The 22,480-nt window shown below is 37.4% G+C and overlaps 1 protein-coding gene across 1 annotated transcript in view; it reads left to right on the forward strand.

Moving 5' to 3' along the window:
• The window catches only part of LOC129227002 (sialin-like), a 34,054-nt gene extending 21,264 nt beyond the window's left edge, over positions 1-12,790 (forward strand). Inside the window, exons 4-6 of the mRNA XM_054861629.1 lie at positions 6,797-7,030; positions 9,369-9,552; positions 12,780-12,790. Coding sequence (XP_054717604.1) covers positions 6,797-7,030; positions 9,369-9,552; positions 12,780-12,790 — 429 coding nt within the window. The remainder of the gene's footprint in view (positions 1-6,796; positions 7,031-9,368; positions 9,553-12,779) is intronic.
• Positions 12,791-22,480: the final 9,690 nt, after the last annotated feature.

Raw genomic sequence — 22,480 nt, forward strand, 5'->3', positions numbered from 1 at the left:
AAAATTCGACGTGGTTCTTTTTCTATTCTAATTTTAAGAACAGAAATATCATAAGATAGACGAGTAAATTACGAAATTATCATAACGTGGAACCGTAACATGGGCACAAGCCAATTGGCGGGATACAAAATAATCATAACGTGGAACCGTAACATGGGTACAAGCCAACTGGCGAGAAAATTCCCCATACATTACTTTTTAAATATACAGGCGAACCAAAAGGCCTTTTAATTTTTCTATTACGGGCAAAGCTGTGCGGGTACCACTAGTTATTAATAAAGCTGAATGTCCGGATATCTGAATGTCTGTGACGCGCATAGCGCCTAGTCTGTTCGCCCGATTTTCATGAATGCGGCACATAATTAGTTTGTAGCAGGGGGTGCACCTCGAAGCGATTTTTCGAAAATTCGATATTCGATTTCGTTCTTTTTCTATTCCAAATTTAAGAACATTTTACCGAGCAAATTATCATAACATGGAAAAGTAAATTACCATAACGTGAACGAGCGAATTATCATAACGTGGACGAACAAATCACCATAACGTGGACGAGTAAATTACCATAACAAGGGCGAGCAAATTGGCGAGAAAATCATCGTCTATTATTTGTAAACTAGAAAGTCGCCCGTCAAGGTATGACGGATGAAAATTTGCTTCTACATTTGAACGCAGCAATTGCCTGTTTGATGATATTTTGGTAGTTGAAATTTTAACCCTAACTCCAGTAGATTAACCCTAAACTCCAGTAGGTAGCGTTCATTGTTGACCATTTTTTCTTTTCTTTATTCCCCTGAAATGACGCAGTCTTACCAGTTAAACAGTTAACTTACCGGATCGAGTTCAGCCTTGTCACAATAAAGCTTTTCCCTTTATATCAAACACTACCAAAACATATTATCAAATGAATCATGCCGTGGCGCGAGTTTCATTGTTTAAACACGCGGGTTACTCGATCATCGGCTATTATATGTGAGGAAATACAGGCGAGCCAAATGACCTTTTAATTTTCTACTACGGGCAAAGCCGTGCGGGTACCGCTAGTATTTTATATTCTCGTTTATCTACTAAGACCATTTTCTTTCTCTAAAACTAGCAGGAATAGATCATTTAGTATGAAAAACATCTTATTCCTTGACACACAGCATTACATGATAATCTTCAGCTACGAAAAATAGCTGCATTGTTCATGTTGTAAGCTGTTGTACATAATTGATGTCACTTTTTTTTTTAACATTTCCTTCTTCCCCTTTCACCGTAACTCCCGGTCACATGTCGCACTGTTTTTAAGAAACATATTGTCCATAAAAGATGCGAGCGGTCACTCTTCCGGTTAACCCCTCCCTTCCCCTTGTCACAAACTCAAACTCTCACGAGCCTGAGCCCTTCTCCCCCTCAAAGCGTGACATCATTTGTAGTCGGCCCCTAAAATAATGAATTGGGGATGAAATAAATACATCACGTTTTATCCAGTTCTGTATGATTGCTAGCTTCTACATGTTATTCTTCTTTAAAGCAACGCAAACTGCAATATTACAAGCTACTATTTTCCAATAATAATAATCTATGAAAATAAAACAAAGAACATGCATGTGTGTACTATGTATAATGCATGTATGTTTGTATGTACGTATATGTGTACGTATGTATGTACGTATGTACGTACGTACTTATGCATGTATGTACGTACGTATGTATGTATGTATGTATGTCCCTATACAAATCCACAGTTTTCGTCGGGCATTGACCAAATTTGGCAGGAGGTACTTGAGAAGGAACGAAGGGGGTTGTTCAAAAGCCAAAAAAAGTATCAAACCGTTCGAACTTTAGTTTTAAGAACCGAAAATGGCATTAAATGGCTTTTTCTTCCCCATATAATTAGCATATAATTATCCGATTGAGCTGATTTCAGTCTCATTCGAATTCCAGCGAAAAAAAACCTTAAAATAGATATACATACTTCTTTCGGATTTCAAGAACAACTAGGGGAAAAGTTATAAGCATTTTCTAAGAAATGAAACATCAGTATTAAACTGCAAATTTATCTGCTACTGCGAGCTCAGTCTTAATTAGGGTAAATAAAACCATTAAGAAGAGAGACTTGCTTCCGTTTTTTGTTCGACTCTGGACAAATAAAATTCTTGCTTTTACTTTCAGGTAAAAATTCCACCTTTTTTTCTGTTCTGCCAGCAGAAGATAATCAAGGATTTTAGTTGTTTATGGAGGATTGCATTTAACTTATTGGCTACTTTTAGACTTGCCGTTAAGGTTATTTAAGAATCATGATTTTGACGGGAAATTTTAGAGTATTTTTTTCCCCATTATTTAAGCCTAATTGTTGAACACGCGTTACTTCATATAACTTTTATTTTAGAGGTAGCCCGAGAAAAGCCGGGCAACGTGGCTAGCAAATAAAAGACAGATAAGTAAATAAGTGAAGTTTATTGACCGACAATAGTATTACGCAATTTCCCTAATTGGTAATATGAATCAAATGTTTTGTCTCTAAGTACAGTCACGGATCATAAAGGAAAGAATATTTCCTGCTCCACTGGCAAAATAGGTTAAATACCACTAGGTAGTGGCACAGTGGTTAAATACCATGCCTTAGCTATGATTCATTTGAGTAGGAGTTTTCTTAACTTTTTAATTAAAAAATACCTTAAACAATATTCAGAAAAATAAGTTAAATACGACTATTCTTAACTATGATTCGAGTGTCGGAGTTTTCTTAACTTTATAATTAAACAACACACTTTAAACCAGAGATTCTCAAACTTTTCCGACTCGCGGCACCCTTTGAAGAATTAGAATTTTCGCACGGTACCCTCGTTCGTTTCTTTTTTTTTTTTTTTTTTGAGATAAGAGCGCAATTGCTCCAAATAAAACTACACTAAGGTTCAAAACCTAATACCATGCACCTTTATGATTGAATAGCTAAGGCTTTCGCATATTCGTCAGGTTATTCATAAAAGCTAAGAAACAAAATAAAACCAAGTAAAAATTTCAGTTTCAATTATGTTTTCAGCAGTTTTAGCGAAGAAAAGCGATTTCTTCGAAAACAAAAACTTCAAAAAGTACTATCAAACTAAAACGAATTGAAATAGCTTTTAGTATACATAAATACAGATTAAACCACATTTGGTAACCTCAAAAATGTTGCCAAAAATTTCATGTTTACTTCCTTAGAAAGGAGAAAGTTCAATCGTCATATTTGGGGCAACTGATATTCGTTAATTTCTGGGGGTTTTTTTCTTTTTGAGCAATCATGATTGCTTATTGTTCTCACTTGACTGTTTTTGGCGTTCCTATGATTTTATTTTCCCCTCACCACCCTGTGCAGCATCACCGTCGACTGGTTCCTCACGATGCTGCTCCTATAGCGAAAACTGCCTCCAGGTTGCATCCATATCCTACACACACGTGCATACATACACAACTACACACACAAACACACACACACACACATAAGCACATACACACACATACACCTACACACACATGCACAAACACATACACGCATACTACAGACACCTACACATACACAAACCACAACTACCCACACATTCATGCCTGCACACAGACACAAACACATATGAATACACACCCATACACATACCCCGCCCCCACGCACACAAACACCCGTACACACTACTACCAACACTCATGCCTGCACACAGACGCAAACACACATGCCTACACACACACATACCCCCAACACACAAACACACATACCCCCCCCCCACACACACATACACACACACTCGTGATTGCGAAAAACATAATTTGAATTCAAGATGACAAAATTCAAATTAATTTTTTTATTGTTATTTTTTTATTTCACTTTATTTTATTTATTCATTTATTTATATTTTTTTTGTCACTCATGTGTACTATTCGTGAATATATGCGCAGCATATGCAGCACATGACCATACCTTCCACCCGATACTCCGGTGTCACATTATATGGACACCGGAGCGCTAAGTCCGCTAACACACAACCTTGCGGACAATCCATTTTTCTAGGTTGTTAAATCACAGGAAAAAATGACTGTACACTGCGACATTCATCTCTGTGAATACGTCAACTGGCTAAAAGAACCATAAATATTATTTTTATTTATTTATTTTTTTACACTAGTAAAGTATACTGACCCATATAGAAGCAGAAGTTACAGCAAAATAAGATCAGAAAGTTTTCATATTACTTTGTTACACTTTTAAACTAATAACTTTTGTTACACTTTTTTCTGGAAATTAAAAAAATGCTTGCTGATAACGCTTTATTATCATCTAAAGTTTATGATAACAATGAGTTCACGTTCTAGTACATTTTTACTATGCTGGGCGATTCTCGAAAAAATGTCCCGTGCATAACGCTAAGTTTTTTTTTTTTTTTCCAGTTAACCAAAGCCTTAAAAAAATAATGCTGTTATGGAATAATACATGCTTTAATATACTATCAAAGAATAACAGTTAATCTCATTTTTATTTAATAGTTACTTGAATAAAATAAAAATCTTAGCGTTACGCATGGAACATTTTTTCGAGAATCGGCCTGCTACATCAAAAATGGGGGACGGCCTGATTGGTCTATTTGATCTTATTTGGTAAACCACCCAACATATACAGTCGGACCTCCATATATCGAAGTAGCATATTGCCGGAAAAAAATTCGATATATAGAAATTTCGATATATAGAAACGATCTTAGTTTATCATAAAAATCTCATAAAACATTAAAGTTAAAACTAATTTTCGGGTATGAAACCCAATTTTTAATTTATACGAGCATCATGAAAGTTAATAATTAAAAAATTAAATGCGAAATATTTACTGAGCACTGCATTGTTTTTAAAAAACCAACTGCAATGTCGTTTCATGCTTTTGAGTGAAAGTTTTCTGTAAGTTTCAGTACTTCTATTACGGCTTTCCGATTTCTCATAATAGCAGGCACTCTGCTTGCGGAAATACTAAATTTATCAGAAATAACATTTTTGCGCCTTCAGAAATCTTCATTCTTCGGCAATTCAACTTCATCCGCAACATTAGGGGATTTTCGTTTTGACGATGGTAATCGTCACGACGAAAAAAAACTCAATCTACTTAACTTGAATGATTTTCACAGAAGCTAAAAAGACTTGGAATGATAATCAACAGACAAAACGGATAACTTGAAACTGCATTTACTGTATTGCTGGTTACAACTAAGATTTTAAATGAAATTGAGCGAATTTAAGAACTCAAGAACGGAACAACGTCCTATCTACACATGCCTCAACCCAAGATTCCTTATGAGTTTCGTAGCAACCTTTGATGAACATAATTTTCTCCCCTAACCTTCATTTTTCATGAGACAAACAGTCTAAAGTGAAAAAAAAAAATCTACGAATGTCTCGAAAAAAAAATTTGATATATAAAGATTTTTTCGATACATAGAAACAATTTTTCTATGTAATAGACATGCAAGTTTGCTGGGATTTCGATACATAGAAAATTTCGATATATGGAAGTTCGATATGTGGAGGTCCGACTTTATATTGATAACATGGACACTTCGTGGTACCCTTCACCTCTGCTTACTATGGCACTCCAGGATACCGCGGTACCCAGTGCGAATTCCCTACTACTAAAATTTCTTGCATCAACCTTGACAGATCTTGATATTATATTGACGGCGTCAATATTGACGTGTTTCATACTGCATAAAGGTTGCATAAAGATTAAAAAGCAATATTGCAATAACAACACGTATGCAACATTGCATTTATCTTAAAATACCAATATTTATATTACCTTACAATATCAGCATTGCATACATGTTGACGCCGTCAAGATAGTATTGATTTCATGCTGTCGCCGTCAAGGTAATTAGTACACAATAGAACAGGTGGACATTCGTTGATAGTTGCGTATGCGTACAGTTCATTACACCCCTTACAGTTCATTACGTCTCTTGTATTGCTGGCATGTTATCTTTCTCCTTCGACCTTCAATACAGTCGGTCCAAGAGCTCCACGCTGCACGTTGGCGCTGCACTCCACGCTGCACGTGGCGTTAGAATCTTTTAGGCTTCACTTAGATGGTTGCTGTAGTAATGGTCCCACACAATGGGCAGATAATTTGCCTAATTTCTGCTAGTTATATATTTGGCAAAAAGCAGGAAAGTTTGCCGCTGAAAGTCAGTAACGTTACTAAAACTAACCTGGAATCTTTCTGAAGAATTCAGAAACTTTCCCAATAAAAGCCAGTCACATTTCCGGAATAATTCAGAAACCTTGCAAGAAAATTTATGTGTTTATTGTAATTGCTGGGCAGAATCCTGATTTTCCAGGAAAGCTCCTTATGCAAACATGGACAGAGCTAAGACAGAATTGCAAGCAAATACCTAATACCTCATTTGTCGGCAATTCTTACAAAGCTATATCTAAGGACTATAATACCGATATAATAATAGGGACTATAACTATATCTAGGGACTGAATTTCGCCCTCATTTGAAACTCAGTCAATCTGGACGGGCCGTAACTGATCAGTAGGCGAAAGACTTGAAAAAAATGTGCACTCTCTTTTGACACGGGTAGCTAAGATAGTTTTCACAGCAGTGGGAAGTCTGCATTCATGCAGCTCAGGAAACCTTTTCATCGAGACAGTTGATTTTCATAGGAAGCTAGTGAACTTTCAGAACGTTGCCCATAAATATATCTGTTACGTTTCGGAATTTTCTCAAAGTGTAGTTATTATTTTCTTTTCAGATTATATCTTTCATATTGACAGTTGAATAATGTTTTCCCACCAGAATGGCGAATTCATCTGGTCTCCAGAGATGCAGTCAGTGGTGCTTGGAGCTTTTTACTACGGGTATGCCATATCCCAGATTCCAGGCGGGCGCCTAGCAGAAATTTTCAGCGCCAAATGGGTATTTGGCATTGGCGCACTCATCCCGTCTTTACTCACATTACTGACGCCAGTTTCAGCCAGATATCACGTAGGAGTGTTGATAGCTATTCGAGCCTTGGAAGGACTTACACAGGTATTCGTTACTAAAAGTTACAAACTATTTCAGTAAATGTATATGGGTAAGAGTGCAGAATATGGGTACATTGGAGCTTAACGATTTTTTTATTTTCTATTTGGAGGAAACAGAAAAATATTGCTTACTTTGGTACCAAGTTTGCTCCTTATTTACCGTCTTAAATGTTTTTTGATGAATTTGATACCTTTATTTGGTGGATTTTTTTTTAATAACTTAAATGGAACTCTTATTGTTATTGAGCGTCTTTTTCTTATTTAAAAGTACAGTGGAGCCCGCTTAATTTAATAGCCAATTTTCCACGAAAAAGTATTCTAATAAGCGGGATATTCCTTTAAACGGGATTAAAAGAATATACATTGAAAATTTGGTTTGGTGCATTAAAAATGTATTACATTAAGCGGGATATTTTTTTAACCGATATTCCAATAAGCGGGTTGGACTATAGTTTAAAGTAACCGCATAATGTGTGATATCGCCAAATAAGAAGTGTCTATGTGACTTAGATCAAGCATGACGGCAAATGTTAGGGCTGCCGTTGCCATACAGTTGCCCAATATCGCAAACTAGGAAATCTGTTGTTCTCAATAGCAATAGATCTTTTGTCACCAAGGTACACCTGCTCTATGATTTTGGCAACTATGCTTAATTTTGGAAATTCTTCCTCTTTCAGTTTTTAAACTAAACTAGGGGCTCCGCATCCTGCAAGCTTTTCTCGCCATCCCCCGTTGCCACATACGGTGGGTGACCATTGTTGATTTGAATGCTCTTACCCCTGGATGTTCGAAACCTTGCAGTTTAAAGAGCTTTTCCTCGAAGTCCTGTTTCCAACGGTACCATTATTGACCAGGAAGACATTCACGATTTGGAGGATATAGGGTTACAGACACACACACAGAACAGAAGTGCACAGGTTTTAATCGTATAGATTAATACAAGCCGAATAAAGAACATGTAGGGCTGAAAATCGTTTTAACCACAGACACCCAGTTGCAGCAAATCTAACCTGGCAGCATTGTTAAGGCTACACAAATCCTAATCGCAGCGTTGCAACGTTGCCAAGGTTAGGTTTGCCCCAACTATACTTTGTTTTAAACCAATCCAGACAAGACTTGTCACGGGATTTCATTTAAAAATATCAACCATTTTAACTTTGGCTCTACGGGAGTTTCACAAAATATGCCCAATATCGTCAAACTGACACAGAATTCGGAATCACATTTTTTCTGCCAACTTGACTACCAAACAGGGCTGCCAAAAGCTAGGCGATATATTGACGAGTGGTTCCCAGTTTATGAAATTGCTTCAGTTCACTTAAAAATGAGCAATGATTTGACATAAAAACGCGTCGGGAGATTCTTTGGAACATCGGATCGAGACCAAACGGGGAAGTGGACAACTCGACTCCAAAATGACTCTACGAACAAAATTTCCTCCTTCGATTGCATAAAGTTTTTGAGTTGCCAAGACACGCACATTTAAACTGAGCTAAGACTAGCTAGTATACATACTAATGTACACATATACATATAGACGTCACGAGAAAACTCGTGATAGTTAGATCGAAGTTGGTCAAATTGGATATTTCAGTTATGCACATGAATGAAAGTAGCAAAGCAATTCGTCAACGTTCATTCAGAGGTGAGTAAAATGGAAAATTAGGACTAAGTTGCAGCTAATTTTTTTCGGAATTACAACGCTTTTACACATTTTACCTTAAAGTAAAGCGATCTCTTGGGTATTTCGTTTCGCTTTGAAATGCCCTCGGCAAAATTTAATCTGCGGTGCAGTTTCGCTTCGATAAGAGTCCAGGTGCCTCCATCTAGTGGGTGGTCGTCGAATTCTCGTGGTGATGGCATTCTGCCGATAGTGGTGCCACGTGAAAGAACGGATGTCGCATCGAGGTATCTATCGCACTAGGTCTGTTATTGATTGATCCAATAACGCGTAGCCCTAGAGCCGCTGTATAGATAGGCCGACGCATCAGCTTAAGTTTAGCCATTTTGGATCGGATTTTTCATTGTTGCACTGCCAGGGTTATCATAACAAAGTTTCGGATTTCGCCAAATTTGCCGAAAATAATATTTTATATTATAAACAATTCACGTGCCGCTAATAATTGCTCACAGTGAAAAATCACCAAACGCGAGAACTCGTCAGAAAAGACAACCACTCTAACACGCGCTCGGATCCAAAAAGGTTAATCTGAAGCTGATGCGCCGGCTCGTATATATAGGGGCCTTACGTAGCCCTATTGGGAAAGAAAATATGTTTTCGTTGTGTGATTCCATAATATTGAAATGTTCACAGAAAAATTCTTGCTTTGTGTATTTTCCAGGGCGTGACGATGCCTGCAATGTACTCCCTGATGGGCCGCTGGCTCCCTGACTCAGAGAAAGGGCTCCTTTCGACGATAGTACACGTTGGATTTGGCATGGGCACGGTTGCAGGCATGAATCTCTCTGCTTACCTCTGCGACAAAGGGCCCTTCGGGGGATGGCCTTCTGTCTTCTATATAATTGGTAAGAGCACATGTCTAACAGTATATACTATACAGGCACTGCACTGTAAAAAAATTGTGTAAAGTACCAGTATTAATGGGTGTAAAGTTTCATGAATTCTGGAGTGTGTAGTATCATTGTTTTAAAAACAGAAACTGTTAAAAGAGCCTTGCACTATGGTTTCAATAGAAAGGGGTGGTTTCCTTCAGTCAAAAGTACTACTTTTAGTCATTGAAATGGAGAGAATGAGCAAAAAAAATAACATGGACCAAGAAAATATTTTCATTTTCCCAACAGTTCTTTTTTAATTAATTTTTTAAAATGTCCGATTTTTCGAACAAGGCGTGGTCTTTATGACGTCACAAATGATGCACTCTGGCGCGGTTTAGGGTCAAAATGTCGCCACCGAAATGTCGCGGGACATATTGTCGCTGTCAAAATGTCGCCGGCCTAAAATGTCGCCGGTCCAAAATGTCGCCGGCCTAAAATGTCGCCAGTCCAAAATGTCGCCGGTCTAAAATGTCGCCGGTCCAAAATGTCGCCGGTCCAAAATGTCGCCGGTCCAAAATGTCGCCAGGCCAAAATGTCGCCGGTCCAAAACGTCGCTTGCCCAAAATGTCGCCAGGCCAAAATGTCGCCAGTCCAAAATGTCGCCAGTCCAAAATGTCGCCAGTCCAAAATGTCGTCGGGTCAAAATGTCGCCGGGCCAAAATGTCACTGGTTCAAAATGTCGCCAGTCTAGGAGGTCGCCGGTTCAAAATTCGATCATTCAGTCGGTAAGAAAAATGTAAATGTATAACAGTGCTGTTAAACATCAAATTTGCGAATAAATGGTAACTGCCTTAAATGAATGTCTCCATTAAAAATGGAACTGAGAGAAATAGGTTTCTTGATGAATTCTAAAATTTTTTTGCCGTTTTGTTTCGTAACTATTGGCTGTTTTTCAGCAAATAAATATAGACTATAAGCAAACGCAATTTTCATTTTTTACGTTATCTTATTTCTTGTGACTCGCTATCTACCAACTGTAAAAAGTTCTGACGGCGGTCAGTTCAGACGTCCGCTGCATTGTTTCGAACTTTTCTTTAAGAATAGTACGTATGTATGTTTCCGACTTTTTGCTGCCATTCTACCTAAAAACATGTAGTAAGAATTCGAACGATGCCCGCGAGTACCCATGATTTAGGGCTGAGTGGTTTTTTGCGACAATTGGTTCAAGATAGTGGAGCAACTGAACGTTTTCATCAATATGCGTGACTTACATTTCTCAGGAATGATGCCCGGAATCAAATAAAATGTTAGGATGCAGCAGGTGGACAGATGTCGGAGCCAATAACACCAGAGGCTGGTGCAATAGAATGTTTTTTCCCTTTCTTTTTTATGATTTGTGACTGATATATCTCAAGAAGTGATACAAGGATTCAGACAAAATTTGGTCTACAGGTATATATTAAATGGCGAGTTGCTTATTTATTTTTGGCTTCAATCGTCCCAAAAGGATGGCGCTCAGAATAATTTTCCGCGGTTTATGTGACTGCTATATCTCAAGAAGTAATGCAAGGATTCATAAAAAAAAAGGTGGTATGCAAGTGAAACTAAACAAAAACAGGTATTGTTTCCGTTCTAAGTTGATTTTCGTTATCGTTTGCGTGAGTAAGTGTAGTTAAATAAATGATGAAAAATAAACTAAGTTTAAATGTATCACTCAAGAGAGAGACAGAGAGAAAGAGTGGGGGGGGGGGGTTAAAAGAGAGAGAGAGGACTATTTTATATATCAGTGCTACAGGGTCGGAGGGAAAATGGCTGACTCTTGCCCTGGGAGTTTTGGAGCCTTCGATTCCAACTCCTTCACCCCAAAATCAAATTGACATTTTTTCTAACACTAAAAAAATCGGACGCGCTGCAGGAAAATAATGAGCTACTAATGTGTCTAACATCTGCAAGTAACATATCTTGCAAATAACAGGCATGTTTTTCGCTAAAACTCAGTAACCTTCCTGAAAATATTCTGGCATCTTTCTGAAGAGTTCAGTAATTTCCCCGATCAAAGCCATTTGTGTCTTTGGAACCTTTAGAGAAAACTTTAGTAAGTTTAATATAATAGCTTGACACCTTCCTGCTTTTCCAAAAGATTGCCTAAAGCATTAGCGAAAACATGACCAAAGCTAAGACAGAATTGCAGGCAAGCACCACGAATCTAACTCGAAAGCAGTTCTTGCAAAGCTACTGAATCCAGATACTTATTCACTCTTATTGGGAGCTTTGTCAATCTGGACGGGCCGTAATTGAACTAAAGCCAATAAAATTATTAAATACGCTCAATTAACCTTTAAACTGGTAGCTTTAAGTATTTTTCACAACAGTGAGTAGTCTGCACTTGTGCAACTTGTAACAATTCAGGAAACCTTTTGACAAATATACTTGATTTTCTCAGGAAGTGGACAAAAACCTGTGAAATCCTGAAATATTCCACGGAAATAATCAGTAACGTTTCGGAATTTTTTTTACAGTGAGCTGCGCTAGCACTGGCACTCCTGCGCCCTTTGAAGGAAAATGACCTACTCTGACTCTTGGAATTTCAAACCTTTGACTCCAGACCCCGACTCCGATGCTTTTACTTCAAACTTAGTTCGATTCTGACTTCGAGCGCGTAGCCTCTTTCTATAAAGTTGTTCTTGTTTTACCAGGGGTTTTAAAGGGTTGTTGTCGGAATTTTGAAAAAAATACTTACCGCTAAAACTTTGTTTAAGGTTTCAAACTTAAATGATCCTAATATCAGGTTTCTATATTTTCACTTCACGTACATTATTATTGTTTTTTCTTTATCACGTTTGTCGTAAATGACAAAAACAAAGGGTACCCAACATTCGATGATTCTGCCCCACAATTGAAAATTCTTTTAAAAGCTTTGCACGAAATCAATTACAAATACTTATTTGTTAAAAATACGACTCGAAAATGGCAGGAGATGCAAATTTGAATTTGTTGTGATTTTTTCGATCACCAGCCAACAATGAAATCGCAACAAACGTGAAAAAGAATTAGACTTCATATTAAAATGGGCTTAAAAAAAGGTTATTATTCCAGCTCTATATTTAGTTTGGTATTTCAAAAAGAACAATATATTAATGATGATAATCCTCATATAAATAATAGCCAATGATCGAGTAACCCGCGTGTTTCAACAGTGAAACTCGCACCACGGCATGAAAATTTGATATTATGTTTCCGTAATGTTTAACATTCAGGGAAAGGCTGAACTCGTAACAGAACGAATGAAGAAACGAAAAAATGGTCAACAATGAACGCTACCTACTGGAGTTTAGGGTTAATCTACTGGAGTTAAGTTAACCATTTCAACTATCAAAATATCACCAAACAGGCAATGGCTTCGTTCAAATGTAATTTCACGCGTCCTACATTGACGGGCGATTTTCTAGTAATAATTAAATGAATAAATTGTTCTTGAAAGGAATCGATCTTTCGAGTAGCTAATTTTTACTGCAAAAATTGTGAAAGAATGCTAATTCAGATTTTAATATCCCCGGTAATTAAAATTCTACAGAAAAAGAGGAAAATTTGACTAATTTATTTATTTATTACTTTCTTCTATATCTAATATATAGAAGAAAGTATTGGATTCGTGCAAATTTTCGAATTTCGAAGGATTCGAACGTTTTGAGGTGTGCTGAGTCCATTTCGACTATTTTTGGAAAATGTCTGTCTGTCTGTGTGTGTGTATGTATGTGTGTGTGTATGTATGTGTGTATGTGTATGTGTCACGTCTGTGTGTGACCAGTTTTTTGTGGCCGCTCTACAGCAAAAACTACCGCACGAAATCGAACGAAATTTGGTACACATATGTGCCCCTATGTGAACTTGTGCCCATTGGTTTTTGGCGCGAATTCCTCCAAGGGGGGTGGAGCAATGGGACGTTTTTTGAGTTACGCGTGCTTGCTATTCCTCAGGAAGTAACTGGCGGAATCAAACAAAATTTGGACCATATGTTGCCATTAACAGGAACAGGTGCTGATTCAATTTTGGTGGCAATAACTCAAACGGGGGTCGAGCTATAGAACGTTTTTTGTCGTCAATTGTGACTGCTGTATCTCAAGAAATAATGAACGGAATGAAAGAAAAATTTATCGGCAAGTAGACCTTAGTGGGTATAAGAGCTGATTTTATTTTGGTGTCAAAAACTGAAAAGGGGGTGGCGCAATCGAATGTTCTTTTTTTTTCATTGTGAGTGCCATTTCTCAAGAAGTAATGCTACGTTCTGGATGAAATTTGGAATAAATGTGAATCTATTTGTAAATAGGCGTTGTTTCAATTTTGGCGCCAATCGCTCCATGGGGGTCTGATTTTTTTTTTTGTGTTAATAAAAATAGCTTTATAAATGCAACAATAAGAAAGATAAATTACAATATTCTCGTCTGCTTATTTCACGTGATTTTAATTTTCGGGAGATAATCGGAAATGTTATCGCAATGATTTAAAATTAATAACTGTTGCCATTTTATGTTTGTTAACAAATAAAACATCTAATTAATTCAAGCAAGGCTTTTAAAATAACTTTCAAGTCGTTCTTTGCTTTGCTTTTGCGGGAATTCAGGAATTCGGACGGTCGTCAAGTTTTTTTTTTTTTTTTTGCTGGGAATATTGCATTCTTTTCAAGCATAGGGATTGATCAGAATTCACAAGAAAGATATAGAAGAAAGTTTCGTGATGGCCACAACATACTAGTTTTTTGATATCTTGCTCAATCGCTCTCTTTCTCTCTTGCCTGATCTTGAGACGATCTAAAGGAAATATTTAAATTTAATGTTTATTTAAGTAAGCTAACTATGACTCGCGCAAAAAAATTAAAAAATCATTTTAGTATCATAATAGTTCCCGTTTCCGTTTAGTTTTACTTCCATAGCAATTTTTTTGTCTGAATCCTTGCATTACGTCTTGAAATATAGCAGTCATATTAAATAAGAAAGAGAATTCCGTTGCACCATCCTCACGTACGTTTACGTATGCAATAATATGGAGAAAAACGTATGTTTTCCTGTATATTATTGGCTTTCTAGAATATGTCTGACGTTTACGAATTAAGACAGAAGACAATTTTTGAAAATTTTCAAGGAACTTACTTTGAAAGGCAATTAGCCTTCTTTCGCAACTTTTATGCTGAAAACAATCGACGTACATTTAAATTTTTCGTATCACTTGAACGAGGGAATTTGGCCCGGCGACATTTCGGACTGGCGACATTTTAGCCCGACGGCATTTTGGTCCAGCGACATTTTGGACCGGCGACATTTCGGACTGGCGACATTTTGGCCCGGCGACATTTCGGGCTGGCGACATCTTGGACCGGCGACATTTTTGACCGGCGACATTTTGGCCCAGTGACATTTTGGACCGGCGACATTTCGGACCGGCAACATTTTTGACCGGCGACATTTTGGCCCAGCGACATTTTGGACCGGCGACATTTCGGGCCGGCGACATTTTGGGCTGGCGACATTTTGGACCGGCGACATTTCGGCCGCGACATTTTGTCCCGCGACATTTTGGCCGCGACATTTTGGGCGTATACCCTCTGGCGCATTTTCTCCTACGTTTCCACGTTATGATAATCAAGCAGCGAATTAAAATTGTGCTCTACGCTTGCTATCAACCATATCGTTGCCAATACACGTGAGTAAAGATGCGAATTAAATATTTTGGACCGTGAATGGCAACACTGAATAGCATTTCAACATTTGTGATGTCGTCGGCAGAAGCATTAAACGATGAAAGCGCTCCGATTTAAGTAATTTTTTAAAAACATTAAAAGTAAACAAATTTATCAAAAAATGGTCAGATCCTATGTTTTTAAGCATGATCTTTCAGAAAAGAAATACTTTTAAAATTTTGGACACGACCCCATTCAAAGCGCATGCGTGAGGATTATCATCGGCGCGGAGCTGGTAAGTTCTTATTAGCGAAACGAAATCCCGCGTTTGTGGCCGAGCGGTAAAAACTCTTACTTTGCGATCTGTCTGTTAGACTCGCGTTGACTGAGGGTTCGGACTCCACTCAGGTTATTTCCTCTCTTAGTGCAATAAAAATGTTTGTATCTTTAAATAAATAAATAATCGGTGTATATTGGTTGGGGGTGAAAAAGCATGAAATACTGAATAAACGAATTATAAAAAGAAAGAGCTGTAAAGAAGAGAGAAAAAAAAAAAGGGGGGGGGGGTTCAATCATTATTTTTTTCAAATACTGTATTAACGAAATTTTAAGTAGGGTAACCTACTCATTTATTTTTGTACTCTCACTTTAATACGCATAGGAAAAAATTATTACTTCATAATTTAATATACCTGGATAACTTACACCCTCTAAGTGTTAACGTGAAGTATAAGTCTACTCAAGCTCACCCATATGGGGGGCAAGTGGGGGCTCAAGCACCCCCTCCCTTTTTAAAATTAGAGTTTCCTTGTTTTTAGCACTTTTTTCTTTGCAAAAATGTAAAGACATTTCTTCTCCAGCTATTAATGAATAAGTTATTAAAAATGTCAAATTTTAATAACTCTAATCTGTACTAAAATCGGTTTGTATGGGAAAAATATCCTTCTAAACCATGGGGAAAATATCTGAGCCGCCCCCCCCCCCCCTTAAAATTTTGCATATGGGCGCTCTTGAGTCTACTTACAATTAAAAATGAGTACCCGTTCAAGAAAGGTGAAAGCTTAATTTTTCTAAATCTTTCGAGCAATTTCTCTGAAAGCACACAGAAAAATCTCGTGTAACCTTACGCAGAAATCAGTGAGCCGTTACGTTGTAGTTACATTACTATGGCGGAACTTTCCACGAGCAATGTGTAACTTTACACCAGTTATATCAGTTAAGTTACTCCAGAGCAGTAGAGGCAGCTATGCTGCCACCGACTTTATGGAGTAAAGTTACACAAAATTTTTTGCAGTGTGATCGAGAGAGGGAGGTTATAACCTCCCTGGGGAGGGAGGTTCTCCCTACCTCTGGAAAGGACACCCTCCAAAATCAGAAGCGGAATCCGCACATCATTTTAAGCAACCGTCAGTGTCAATTGTTGATAAATCTTGATATGTTCCTTTTTTTTTTTTTTTTTGGTTTATACCGTTAAAAGTTTTATAAATAGGTGTGGGGGGGGGGGAGCTGTCCGTAGTTATTTATAATCTTGCAAAATTTGATAAATTTGTTAGTTTTCAGTCAAAATTACCTCAGTTTTTGAAGCTTTACCTGCAACTGTTTGTTCTCCGCTTTACCCGTGTTTGAACACTATGTCTATGGAAATTGAAGTGGAATAGCCAAGTTGCCATCATTTGTGGCGACTTATTATTAGAGCTAAACTTGGTAAAAAATCTCCAAATGTTGCCAAGCTTGTCAAAATTTCGAACCTAACAGAATTTAATAGAATACTATAGTCGCTAGGGTGGCTGCCTCGATCTGGCCTCTTACGGCGGCTCGCACAAGTGTACATTTCCGAAACAAAGTGGGGGCGGTGCATGTGGGAGACTTCGCCCCCTTCTTGCTGCCTGAGGTTGCGAAAGAACGCGTTTTAGCGTCTGCGACGAAGCGTTAATTAAGCAGCACAGGGACGCCCATTTCATTCAAGAGCAATGGCACCCACTGAAGTAACATGAAGCCCTCCGCTCACCCCTTTACTTCAAAAGCACCCCTTGCAAATTTCAGTGGCGCAGTCTATACCATGACTGGCACCCTTGAACCAGCGTAGTACATTAATTAAACACTTTTTTTCTCGCCACGCGACGAACTCACCGCTTGAACTAGGAACTGTTACTCCCAGGTCAAGTATTCTGCATATTCGTTTCCTAGCAAGCAACTTAAGTACGATTCCTGTAACAGACAATCGGTAATTTTAAATCGAGTGAAACATCTCTGAGAATTGACGTTTTAATTAATATCTCCGCTAATTAAAGCCGCAAGAACACGAAAACTGCCTAAACATGATGTCCAAAAATGTATGACTCTATCGATACCTGTTTCGATCGTCAATTCTCTGACGTTCGGAAGAAGTTAGAGTGATCTCAGCATTTGATAGTATAAGATAGCCATTTTGTCTTCGAAGGGTATAAATAAAAGCTGCTTCGATCTTAGCCAGCTGTGAGTCCAGTTATTTAGTTTGTGTTTTTTTAAGTTGTGATCTATTTTTCGTAGTGCTTTATCGATTTTGGAGAAAAATGTGTTTTTAGTGGTGTTACGATGTTTTTACGACGACTATTGCTTCATTGCCGGATGTTTTTCCGATTTTTAGGACTTCTATAACTTTGATCAAAGCATGGCGACAATAATAATAATAATAATAGTAATAATAATAATCGCCAAAGTTTAAAATACGCTGAGCGACTACCAACAACAGAAGAGTACCTATGTTTTTATATATTAAATCAGGGTTCGTTTACAAATGATGTCACTCTTTGGGTGAGGGGGGGGGATCGAAAATTTGTAAGTTTGTGACAAGTGAGAGGGAGGGAGTGAGTGAAAAGAAATGTGACATCCCGCATTTCTTCGCAACAATATTATTATGTAATATAGCGTGACATATGACACGGGGAGGGGCGGGAGTAAGTTGAAACGCGAAACTTAGTGCTAAAGGGGAGGAGGGGTGAAATAGAATGATTAAAGGGAACATCATTTATGGACAGAACACACACAACCCCTTCTGTAAAATATGTTCAAATAATGGACATCATTTCTGAACGTGTCGTGTGTTTCAGGTATAATTGGATGCCTGTGGTTTGTGTTTTGGAGCCTGCTTATTTCAGACTCGCCAGTGAATCACCCTTTCATAACCTCAACGGAGGTGAAACTCATCCTTTCCGATCAGAAAGTGATACCAAAGGACAAGGTAAAAAAAAAAAAAAAAAAAAAAAAAAAAAAAAACGAAAATTGTAGGCAGTTAAGGTGACTCTCTTTCTGTTGTCTTGTAACAAAACGTTTTCATTCATTCAGGAGTGCCCCCCCCCCCTAAGAGCAAGGGCGCACCCCGTAAATATCGCGGAGATCCCCACCCCCCAAAAAAGCAAAGCAAGAGCCCCCCAAATGAGAGAAATACCCCTCAAAGCACCCCCCTAAAACTTTCAATGGCACAGTCTGCACCATGATCCCCCCTCCCTTCTCTAGGTGGGCACCCCTGAATCATTTCAAATATTGTTACAACGTTAGTAATAGTTACAGTCTGACCACAAAAAATATGAAATTTGGCAATCGGCCGAGCTAAGACGTTTCCATCAGGCAAGAAGGGAAAATAGCGATGGGATTTTGATGCATGCGATTTATAATGTCGCTGAGGCCTTATTAATTAATTAATTAATTCATTTATTTACTTATTTATTTTAAAGCTTTTAGGAGCAATTTTTTTAATTTCGTTATTTTTGATTTACCAAATTACATGCGTAGTTTTTAAATTCCTCAAATTTTTGCGTTCAATTGCTCATGAAGTATTAGAATTAGTATTCATGCCCCATGCACAGTATTGAATATTTTACTATTTTTTATTATTTTCTCTTTATATTAGTAATGATGTCACTGATTGTTTTTCACTTAATTGTTGAATAACTGAAACAGTTTGTTTTTCTTGTTGCACTCTTTTCTATTAATAAAGTTACATTTACTCTTTACTATAAATCCTCGGGTTCGGCTGAGTCGACCCCACGTTGAATCAGCCTTTCATCCCTTCAGTGGGTTGATAAGTGGAGTAGCAAACTTGTTTGGGACCAGTGTTGCCAGATGGTCAAATCCAGATTTCCCCAATTCCCTTCCAACTTTTCCCCAAAAAGCGATGTTTTCTACCAAAATTCCCCAAATGCAAAAATGATTTTTCCACTAATATTTTCATAAAATGAATCGACTTCCTCTAATATTTTTGTCTCTTGAATTCCCCCCCCCCCCCAAATAGCCAAATTTTCTTATAAAATTTCCCAACTTTTTTTTTTCTTCACATTTTCGCTTTTTTTTTTAGTCTTCTTTATCTTTACCTTTACTAATAAAAAAGCTGAAAGTCTCTCTGTCTGGATATCTCTCTGCCCGGATCTTTTTCTGTCTGTCAGGATCTAACGCGCATATAGCACCAAGACCGTTCGGCTGATTTTCATGAAATTTGGCAAAGAATTAGTTTGTAACATGGATGTGTGCACCTTTAAGCGATTTTTTGAAAATTTGATTTTGTTCTTTTTCTACACTGAAATCCCGTTACAACGAACTCCAAGGGACCGCAAATTTTGTTCGTTGTAACAGGAATTTCGTTGTAATGGAATTCAAATATTGTAATGGCAGCTATATAGGGACTAAAAATGTAGTTCGTTGAAACGGAAATTTCGTTGTATTGGTATTCGTTGTAACGGAATTTCACTGTATTCCAATTTTAAGAACATTTATATAAGCGTATACATATACGCCTGACCGAGAGATAAGAAATAACCAAATATTTTTTTTCTACTCGCGTTTACTACTCTGCTTCTGTATGTACATTTAAACTATGATTTTTGTATATATTTATCCAAGAACAATCTTCAGCACACTTATTTTTACCTGTTTCACGTATCAACTAGTTACTCACGCAGAACATTAATACGAATTCCATAGCATAATATTCCACATAATGCGAAATGCGAATTCCATTAAGTTGAGCAAAGCTAACCCAACGCTGTTTGATACAAACAATGTTCCCACTACTTCTTGACGCGAATTTAAATACAAAAAAAAATCTTTTTTTCACCGAGGTTTTATTCCCCCAGGTTTTCCCCGAGGAAAAAATTTTTCCCCAAAGAATTCCCCTCAAAATCCATTTCCCCAAAATTTCCCCAGAGAGCACCAGATTTCCCCAAAATGGGGAAATTTCCCCCAATCTGGCAACACTGTTCGGGAACTAAATCCTTGGGGGTTATGCATTCGGTTGATTACCTAACCGGAACATCTGCCTTGTACTCCAGTCCAGAGCCCAGTCGGTCTCGTAAACTAAGATTTTTATTCTTCACAGAAGAACAAGAAGCCATTCTCAAACGTAAGACTAAACAACACGTAAATGCAGCAAGTAGCGCCGGGGGGGGGGGGGGGTCGACTTTCTCCACCATCAGCACTCAAGGTCTCATCTACAAGTTAAAAATCGATTTCATAGTATCTTCAGTGAGGATTTATTGAATATTGGCAGCAAAACTAAATACAGTCAATTTTCGATAACTCGAATCTAAACTAACCAAAGAAAAACTTCGACTTACCGCTAGTTTTGATTTTTGACATTTTAGTATTAAAAAACGATCGAATATTTGAATTGATGCGTACATATAACAGACAAAATTACAGAACTTAAAGTTTTTAAGCATAATATGTTAGTTTCTCTTTTAGGAGTTCTGATGATGATGCTGTGTCTGGTCTAGAACCTCTCCAGTCATTCAGCACTGGAAAGGCGTGGAAATGTTCTATGTTCAGTAAAAAAGAAAAATTCGTTGCTTTCTCACGCACTTATAGAAATGGCATGGTCTTGAATTCGATATTGCTGGAACCACTTGAATAGAGCTGATTCTACTCGTGGGCCACGTTCTACTTCAGGAAAATTGCACATCTTCATTCGTTTCAAATTCGGATTCATGGATTCGTACTGTTTTTGATGTTTCTCTTTTAATATCGTTGACAGAGTATTTAGAGCCATATTTCAATGCATTATCTTTCTTTTGGATTGTTAGATTCCTTTGAATGTTATCTAAGATTTACTTTACTTTTAAAATCCAGAGTTTTTAGCTTTCGCTTAGACATCTGGAGAGAAAACTCTATTCGCAACTCCAGAGCTCGAATACGCTACCTTGCGATGATTACCAATACTACGGAAAAAGGTAAAACATTCCATTCCACGTGTTTTCTTTAGGGTAAATTACAAGCTTCAGACAGTTTGTGGTGTAATGTAATTTCAGAAGAAAAGAAAAGAAAGCTTCCCGTAAACATGATGAAAATTACTGCGATTCACAAAGCGTCAAAGCAAGTTATAAGTTACGGCACTTGTTTGTTTTACCTTTTTCATCCGCCATTAGACCGTGGCTGCAGCGCCCCCTATAGTTTATTGGAGTTGCGAATCTCTCTCTTTCTCTCTCTCGGGAACTTATCAGCAAATGATTTAATTAAAGAATGAAGGGAAACGCATCTTAACTTAGGTCAGCCTTTGAATAAAGGTACAATAAATTGACTTGACAACTTGACAGCTTAAAAGCAGATTCGTAGTCCCGCAACATGTCTAAGTATAAAGAGTACAGTACAACAAAAGAAAACAAGCTATACTCATTTCCGCACGCGTGTAATTCCTTTATCGCACATTGGCTAAACAGGTATTCTCCAAGCTTCAGAGGTCTATTGCGTATTGCGCAAGAATAGCGAGTGAAGGCAGATGAATTTTTCTCTCATAGTCACTTGAATTATACATTTTTTTTTTCTTCTTTTTTTCGTTCTTTCAAAATAAATTTCAAGTCATCTTTGAAAAAACTTCGACTTAAAGGAAGTTAACTTCAAAATATTGAGCAATAATTAACATGGAATTAAATACGAACGGATTGGGACTTGATAAAACTTCGAGTTTTAGAAATATTCGTGTTATTGGACTTGAGTTATCGCGAATTGACTGTATACAGATTATTTATAAAGTCTTGGTTTGATACAGAAAATTTATTTACTAAAAAAGCTAATTAAAATTAACATCTATATAGTTATTTTTCCTACTGGCTAATATAATGTTACAAATTCTGTAAATAGTAATTATTGTAGGAACGTAACCTGTAAATAGTTTCCCGTAATGAATATACAACCCCTTTTTCATTCGGCTAAATTATACGACCCCTATTTTCTTTCTTTTCATTGATAACGGTCTACTACTTTACAGAAGCGTGTGGAATATTTGAGAAATTTCTTTTCGGTGTATTTAAGCCGTTA

Source organism: Uloborus diversus, chromosome 7 (genome assembly GCF_026930045.1).
Source record: "Uloborus diversus isolate 005 chromosome 7, Udiv.v.3.1, whole genome shotgun sequence".
Classification (NCBI taxonomy): Eukaryota; Metazoa; Arthropoda; class Arachnida; order Araneae; family Uloboridae; genus Uloborus; species Uloborus diversus.